This window comes from Sphaeramia orbicularis, chromosome 22 (genome assembly GCF_902148855.1).
Source record: "Sphaeramia orbicularis chromosome 22, fSphaOr1.1, whole genome shotgun sequence".
NCBI lineage: Eukaryota > Metazoa > Chordata > Actinopteri > Kurtiformes > Apogonidae > Sphaeramia > Sphaeramia orbicularis.
The window spans coordinates 7285881-7294922 of NC_043978.1; the positions used below are offsets into that span (position 1 = coordinate 7285881).

The 9042-nt window shown below is 43.7% G+C and overlaps 1 protein-coding gene across 1 annotated transcript; it reads right to left on the bottom strand.

Moving 5' to 3' along the window:
- Positions 1-6486: 6486 nt before the first annotated feature.
- On the bottom strand, positions 6487-8530 carry LOC115413361 (protein Hikeshi-like). The gene has a single exon (XM_030126153.1). The coding sequence runs from the start codon at positions 8327-8329 to the stop codon at positions 7733-7735; it is 597 nt and encodes a 198-aa protein (XP_029982013.1). The 5' UTR covers positions 8330-8530; the 3' UTR covers positions 6487-7732.
- Between the last annotated feature and the right edge of the window lie 512 nt (positions 8531-9042).

Genomic DNA, 9042 nt, shown 5'->3' on the forward strand with positions numbered 1-9042 from the left:
AATGCAATACGCTTCCGTAGAACAGAACATTAGACAGAGGACAAAATATACAGGCAGAAATAATCCATCAGTTTATGCAAAGATCATAAGTGTTACATAGATCAGTGGTTCTGATAGCTTTTGTATTTTCAGAATATTGAATACTTGAAATATATTGTTTAAACTCAGTTTTAAAGATTAAAAAGGACGGTTTGCGATTGGAGAACTTGGATTTATGAATGTGGTATTTTGCTAAAAATAGAATTAGATTAATGATGTAATATTGAGCTTTTCCACACATCTAGACTGTAGATCCTACATATATAATATATATTCTATTTATACCTCAAACATTTGATTTTTTTTAAAATTTTTACTTACATGCAGTGGCGTGCACAGACATTTTGGGGGGCAGGTGCTCATTGAAAAAATAAGGGCACTTTGTGATCAGTCAATCACTGTTTTTATTTCTCTGGAATAAACACACATTGAAGGTTTTTAGTTAGTTAGGCAGCTACAACGATAGATCAGTGTATTGGCTGCAAAATAAGAAAATTGTGTTTTTTCCCCCATCAGGACAAAAGAAGTGTACAACATCTCATTTTGAATTGAGGAGTGAAGAGTGCAGCTTTACCACTCTCTAAAGCAGAATCCTCCTCTGTGCCATGTCTTGAAAGATTCTGATGATCTTACTGTGATTTATGTGGATGTCTGGATGAGCTGCTTCCCTGTTGTAGCTGCCTAGAATTGAACAATAGTAGTTTTAATAATAGCCTTTTTTTTTTTTTTTTAATTTTAATAATAGCCTATTAAGGTAAATACAAGATTACTGCAAGTCTTGTAACATAGAAATAACTTATGGTTGGTACAAAATAATATAATTAGCGTATGAATAGGGATGAGCCAGACACTCAGCTGAAACAAGTATCTGGTACAGATAATGCACTTTTGACGAGTATTATGAGTCAGTCCGTGCGTTTACATGACAACTTTTATTCCTGGTTTAATCTGATTAAAGGTTAGATCCTATTTCAGATGCCCATGTAAACACCTTATTCCAGTTGAAAAAGAAAAATTTGGAATAAATTTAAATCCGAATAAAGTCACTGGTTTAATTCCCTTTTAATTCTGAACTAAATTATTCCTCGGACATGTAAACCCTTTATTCCATTTGGACTTTATTCCTTCCATTCTGCGCATGCTCGTTGTCTTGTCACGATGACGCACACATTCTGCGTTAGTGGAAGAATGTGCATTGCAGTCTAGTCTTCCCAAAGCGTTCCAGTGTGCTATTCTGATGGGATCTACCAGCCTGGAAAACCCTGAAGGAAGAGTTCACCACTTGCTTTTTATTAATTCATTTGTCATGCACTAATGAGTTCATTAAGTTGGCGAATCAGTTTGCACTGCAGTGCACTGATTGCCTTGTTCTCGCAGCCCTTCCGTTAACTTAGCTTAGCCTAGTTTAGCATAATGGCTTCATTCCTACGGTCAGACGTAGCCAGGCTTTCAGGGTGATCCGTAGTATTTTGTGAGTGATTTTGTGAAATTCAATCATTACTTTAGTCTGCTGGGGTCAATATGATCACAAATTGAGGCTCAAATCATGGCCATGTGACTTACTGCAGTAAGAAAATCTTGGGAAATAAAAGCTAATGCAAAGCTAAAACGCTAAAGCAAAGCTAATTTAGCACATGCATCCCTTCCAACAAAAAGATTTTCCAACTTCTGTCAACACAACAGTTCCAAGATTGCATGAGTGCAGTAAGTCGCGGATCTAAAGAAATAATTAGAATCGGATTTCAGAAAATCGCTTACAAAAGACGACAAATCACCTTTAAAAAACTGGCTATGTGTGACCATGGAAATGCAGTGACTATGCTAAGCTAAGCTAACAGAAGGGCTGCGAGAAATGAATAAACATTTCTCATGTAAACCTTTATTCGGGTTTAACATTTCCATGTAAACAGAAAAGAGAATACTTTAGTTCCGAATTAATTTCTTCTGGAAAAATAAATCAGATTTAAAAAACGTCATGTAACTGTACCCAATATCTGTGCTTGTGATGAATGAAAATCCTCATTAGCTGACTGTGTTCTACTGTATAGCTTCATGCCTGATTTAATATTGCAAAACCACTTTTTGTTTTAAAAATAAAATGTGGACAGCTTTTAAGCTGGAACAATTCAATTTTAAAATCTGAGTTAAAAGGCCCTAAACAGTTAACATGACTGTGGTCTAAACTCTGACCTTTATCTTCATCTTCTTCTTCCTCTCCCTCCTTGCTGCCGGTGGATAATTTGATCCATTAGAGCACAGAGCGGCTCCCCTGGGCTGATGGCTGGAGCTCTCTTTCTTTTTCTCTCCTAATCCTCTCCTTTCTAGGCATTATGCTGCACATAGTAAATAAAAAGAGACCAACAATATGAATAAGACTCCTTGGTTACATTACAACTTTTCTTCTTTTCCTTTTTTTTTCTTTTTTTTTTTTACAGACAATTAGGAATTACCTGTTTGTCATTTAAATAAAATTACTGCAACTGTTAATTATGTAGCCTAATGTAAACCTACACAATACTAAATATTCAGCTCAAATATACTGATAGATTCTCATGCTGCGATGACAAACTACTGACATTAGTGGCGCTCATCACATCAGGTCATATTGGTTTAGGCTAGCCTCTAGCTTGTGAAGCTAGCTTACCGTGTGCAGTGGGCTAATGTATGATCAGCTGTGTGGTGCTGTATGAGACAGGCTAGTTCACAACAGAGAGTTTAAATGCAAGTTATTGTTTGGCAACTGAGGTTTAAGGAGCAAACAAACACTGGACTGGATTCATTCGTGTGTGTTACCTGACTGTTGGGGCAGGGGAGGCGGAGTGTGTGGGCAACGCATCACATGTGTGGATATGCACTGTGCTGTGTGTGTGTGTGTGTGTGTGTGTGTGTGTGTGTGTGTGTGTGTGTGTGTGTGGTGGGGGGGGCATTATTACACGCTTTTAATCGTCCAGTATTTATCGATGATTATGTTGGAATGTACGGAAGCGTATTGCATTCACAAAAAAAAAAAAAATTTCGGCTCTGTTTTTCTGAATTAATGAGATAATTATCTCATAATTACGAGAAAAAATAAGTTAAAAAAAAAAAAATCGGCGCTGTTTTTCTGAGTTTATGAGATACTGTTTCCTGAAAGAAAAAAAAAGCTCTGTTTTTATGAGTTTACGAGATACTGTTTTCTGAAAAAAAAATAAAATGTGTCTGTGTTTCTGTCAGTGGGACAGTGGTCCCTGGTCCAGGCAGGAGCTCCTTCTATCTGTGCTGCTGAAAGCCTCTCGGGGGAGCGTGAAGTTGTTTCCGTTCTCGTAACCGGTTCCGATTACGGATCATGGAACTAGTTTCGTTCACAGAAATCAGAACCAAGCCCCGCTTCGTGCACGGATCAAGCCCTTCAACCACACCGGCGCTCAGAGCCTGTAGCCCGGCTTCCTGACAGGGCACGACCGCGGTGATGGGAGCTGGCATTAATGAAGTCAAATAAAATGACATTCACCAGCATTAAAGAAAATATACACAGCAGAAGAGCGCAAATGTGGATTCATTTATTTGTCAGACCTGATGGAAAGCATTAGTCAGAACTAGATCCACGGAGGAGCGGCTTGGTGTACCGGTTCGTCCCCCCTCCAATAACTTTCCATCAGGTCCAGGCGGACAGCTATCCGCTCCCCGGTGTGTAAGCCGGACTGGAGCGGGTGGACGGAGCAGCTCAACTGTCAGAACAGCGGCGCTCGGAGCCTGTAGCCCGGCTCCCTGACAGGACAGGACGCGGTGATGGGAGTTGGCATTAATGAAGTCAAATAAAATGACATTCACCATGATTAAATAAAATATGCGTCTTGGTGTCCCGGTTCACCCCCCACCCCCGGACAGCTTTCCATCAGGTCCAGGTGGAAAGCTATGGGGGTGGGGGGTGAACCGGGGCACCAAGAGCTCCTCCACGGATCTAGTTCTGACTAATGCGTTCCATTAGGTCCGACAAATAAATGAATACACATTTGCACTCTTCTGCTGTGAATATTTTCTTTAATGCTGGTGAATGTCATTTTATTTGACTTCATTAATGCCAGGACCTGGAGTACGCTGCTGACACCATCCTGCTCAGCACATCCTACAGTCAGCTGACAGATGCTCTGGGCAGTTACAGTGAAGAGGCACAGAAGCTTGGCCTCCAAGTGAACTGGACAAAAACCAACCTCACGCATGTCGGTGATGGGCCAGATCCACCTCCCTTGCAGCTTAGCAATGACATTGTAGAACCTGTCAAGAGCTTTGTGTATCTGGGGTGATGACAGACAACGGGGACCTAAAACCAGAGATTACCCACAGAAGGGCCCTGGCAGCATCAGCTCTGCAGTCTCTCTGGAAACCACTGTGGCGGAACCAGACCATCTCACGCAGGACGAAGCTCCGGATCTACAACTCTGCCGTCCTCTCCATCCTGCTCTATGGCTCGGAAACATGGCCCTTAAACCAGACTCTGGCTGCCAGAATAGGTGGCTTTGATAGCAGGGCTCTCAGAACCATCGAAAACATCAGGTGGACCCGGCGGGTTTCCAATCAGGTGCTTGGAGCCCGCACACGCCAGCCCAAAGCATCCAGCCTGGCCGCGCAACGTCGCCCCCGCTGGTTCGGTCATGTCCTCCGCCTCCCTCCTGACCATCCAACAAGAGCCATCCTTCAGTTTGACCCAAAGGCCGCAGACTGGAAACGACCACAAGGCAAGTCCCGCACCCGATGGCTCGACGTCATTGCAGGCGACCTCCAACAACATGGAGTTACCATGGAGGACGCAGAGCAGCTGGCACAGGACCACCAGCCATGGAAAACACTAGTTCACCTGGTCGGCCCAATGCACCGGGACAGGACACCTGCCCCATGGCAGGAGTCCTAGTAGTAGTGGTAGTCATTAATGCCAACTCCCATCACCGCGTCCTGTCCTGTCAGGAAGCCGGGCTACAGGCTCCGAGCGCCGCTGTTCTGTCGAGTTGAGCTGCTCCGTCCACCCGCTCCAGTCCGGCTTACACACCGGGGAGCGGATAGCTGTCCACCTGGACCTGATGGAAAGTTATTGGAGGGGGGACGAACCGGTACACCAAGCCGCTCCTCCGTGGATCTAGTTCTGACTAATGCTTTCCATCAGGTCTGACAAATAAAAGAATCCACATTTGCACTCTTCTGCTGTGTATATTTTCTTTAATGCTGGTGAATGTCATTTTATTTGACTTCATTAATGCCAGCTCCCATCACCGCGGTCGTGCCCTGTCAGGAAGCCGGGTTACAGGCTCTGAGCGTCGGTGTGGTTGAAGGGCTTGATCCGTGCACGAAGCGGGGCTTGGTTCTGATTTCTGTGAACGAAACTAGTTCCATGATCCGTAATCGGAACCGGTTACGAGAACGGAAACAACTTCACGCTCCCCCGAGAGGCTTTCAGCAGCACAGATAGAAGGAGCTCCTGCCTGGACCAGGGACCACTGTCCCACTGACAGAAACACAGACACATTTTATTTTTTTTCAGAAAACAGTATCTCGTAAACTCATAAAAACAGAGCTTTTTTTTTTTTTTTTTTTTTTTTTTTTTTTCGGAAACAGTATCTCGTAAACTCATAAAAACAGAGCTTTTTTTTTTTTTCGGAAAACAGTATCTCGTAAACTCATAAAATCAGAGCTTTTTTTTTTTTTTTTTTTTTTCAGGAAACAGTATCTCATAAACTCAGAAAAACAGCGCCGATTTTTTTTTTTTTTTAACTTATTTTTTCTCGTAATTATGAGATAATTATCTCATTAATTCAGAAAAACAGAGCCGAAATTATTTTTTTTTTTGTGAATGCAATACGCTTCCGTAGGAATGGGCCACAAACACTCTTTAAAAAAAAGAACTTTCAAAAGGGCACTTGCTTGGTCCAAGGGGCAAGTGCACACCACTGCTTACATGTGTTTGAAATGTAAAATATATTGTAAATTGTGAAATTTTCTATCTTTTTTTGATGTATACTATTATGTATATATACTGTTCAATTGTTCAAATAATAAAAAATAATACACCTCATTAGAGCTGCATTACAGTGACAGATCACATATTATAAGAAGTGAGTACACTGAATAAAAGAATATATCTCAACTGGAAAAAAAAGACTGTAGATCCTTTTTAAACTCATCAGTTTAATGTGACTGCAGTTCATACTTCCATCCGGCAGATGTCACCACAGTTCATTATATCAGATACTTCAAAACACTGAACCATTTCAACACTTGGACTCAGTGGTTCAGAAAGCCTGTTCCTCCAACACTTTGGAAGAATGTATTAGAAATAAAATAAATAAATAAATAAATAAATAAATAAATAAGAATTTAAAAAAAAAAAAAAAAAAAAAAAAAAGTTTTTATTTTAAATTCGGGAAAAAAAAAAAAAATCAATAGATTTATTCAAATGTGTGACTGGAGGCAGACTAATCCATTTTTACAGGTTTTATTTCATTTACTCTGTAAACAGGAAACTTAAGTCACAGTATTTTAATGTCTATTATCTGGACATCAGAGAAATTAAGCAGATTAAATGTGATGAATTCACTTCAGTTTTGTTAAACTGACAGATGTTAGAGTTCAAGATTTATTTAGAACAAAAACTAATGAAGCAACACTTTAAATTTAAACCTGACGTTTGACCAATGGACGATTAAAGACACAATATAGAGGCGGAAGCTTTATCGAAGGTTTTGAGGAACTGGGATCAGGTCCAGGACTGCACGGCCTCCAGTTGGACCTGAGGTCTGAACGACTGGACTCCACAGAAACATCACAACAGTTTAGATGAAGCCGATGCGTTCACTGGTCATCCGTTCATCTCATAGACACTTCCCTCTGCATCATGATGTGTTCAAGTCCATGAGCTCACATACCAGTGGGGCATTCAGGTACCATTGCATTCAGGTGCATTCTTCCTGTTCAGGTACTGGTGGTGTATTCAAGGACCGGTGTTACGTTCAAATGCCAATGATGTGTTAATGTACAGATGTTGCCTTTCAGTGCAGGTGGTGTGTTCAGGTGTACAAGCTGTGAGCAGGTACCAGTGATGTATTTAGGTGCAGGCAGTGTGTTCAGGTACTGGTGTGTTTAGATACCTGTGGTGCATTCATGTACACAGTTGGTGTGTTCAGGTACTGGTGGTGCATTCAGGTACACAGTTGGTGTGTTAGATACCTGTGGTGCATTCATGTACACAGTTGGTGTGTTCAGGTACTGGTGGTGCATTCAGGTACACAGTTGGTGTGTTTAGATACCTGTGGTGCATTCATGTACACAGTTGGTGTGTTCAGGTACTGGTGGTGCATTCAGGTACACAGTTGGTGTGTTAGATACCTGTTGTGCATTCAGGTATACAGTTGTGTGTTAGATACCTGTGGTGCATTCATGTGCACAGTTGGTGTGTTCAGGTACTGGTGGTGCATTCAGGTACACAGTTGGTGTGTTAGATACCTGTGGTGCGTTCAGGTGCAGGCGTTGCTCTTAAATGAAGAACCTCACACATGATCTCGTGCCTTTTCTTGTTTTAATACAGAAAAACAAAACAAAAGCTCTATCTCAGTGGATCCACCTGGTTCAGGTTCTACACAGTCCTTGGTCCGGTTCACGGGTCTCGGTCTCGGACTCTGCGCACCGGTTCGGCCTCCTCTTTGGTCTCGGGGTGTCGTCTGGTCCCTCAGGTCTTCCAGAAGTTCGGGTTCTGGGCCAGGCGCCTCTGGAAGTTCTCGTACCAGCGGAGGACGCAGCTGGACGGGATGAAGGTCTCGGTCGGGTTCGGGTTCATCTGCGCCTGCGTCACCGCGAAGGACGCGGCGAAGTTGAAGAGGCTGTCAAGCATCTTCTGGGTGAAGTGGAGGAAGGAGTCCACCGTGGACACGGCGGCGCCGGACACCGGGGTCTGCTGGGCCAGCTGGTCCAGGGCCTCCACGGACACCCCGACCTGCGCCACGGAGGCCGAGGCCGCCGGGGCCACGGAGCCGAAGGGGTGCGCCCCGCCCTCCCCGGCCTTCAGCCCCGAGATCCGGAAGATGGCGCTGGGTTTGTCGTTAGTGATGAAGCCGAGCAGCTGCCACACCGGGCCGCCGCTCACCGGGTCCGGGAACGAGAAGTACACGGCCCCGCCCATCCCGGCGGGGAACGGCACCGTGCCCAGCATGAACACCACCACGTGGTTCACGTTCTCATAGTCCGGGAGCGTGAACACGAACTTATCCGAGGACACCTGCACCGAGTCGGTCTGCACCAGCCGCCCGGCCACCAGGCAGCCGAACATGCCGCCGACGCGACACCGTTAGCCGGTGTTAGTCCCGGGGTTGGTCCGGTGGTAGCTCCGGTCTCAGCCGCCGCAGCCTCAGCAGAGCCTGGCAGATACAGTCACCAAACAGACTGGACCCGGACCTGGACCCGCCCCCGATCAGGTCCCGTAGAAAGTTCCAGTTGAGTCTGTCCGACCTGATCGACTCTTCCGGTGTGGACTTTTTTTTTTTTTTTTTTTTTTTTCCCCCCCCCTCTTCTTCTTCTTCGTGTTTTACGGCGGTCGGCATCCAGCTTTTGGTTCATTACCGCCACCTTTTGCTCCGGAGTGTGAGTCAGATAATAAATAACCTTCTTTATCCCAGTGAAATGGTAATTTATTTTTTTTTTAACTGACAATATACAAATATACAAACAACTTGGCATCCGTATTTAAGAACATACAAAGGCATGGGTGCAAATAGGAGTACATATATAGATGTCAACAACCACGAAGACTGCAATTTTTTTGAAACAAACAAACAAACAAACAAATAAATAACACATAAAATGAGGTGGGGGCTAGGGCTTGTGCAAACTATGTTCTTCAATAATTGATAGAAGCTTCAGTGCAGGTTTACTCTTCATGTGATTGAGAGTTTTCATACAGAGCAGAAAGTCATGGAAACTGGAAAATGTTGGTTTCATCTTCCAATATTTACATTTGTGTTTGCAAAACAGACCCAGAATGAT

What these genes read in the sequence shown, in the direction of transcription:
- LOC115413361 (XM_030126153.1), bottom strand. Translation starts at nt 8,329, where the DNA reads ATGTTCGGCTGCCTGGTGGCCGGGCGGCTGGTGCAGACCGACTCGGTG.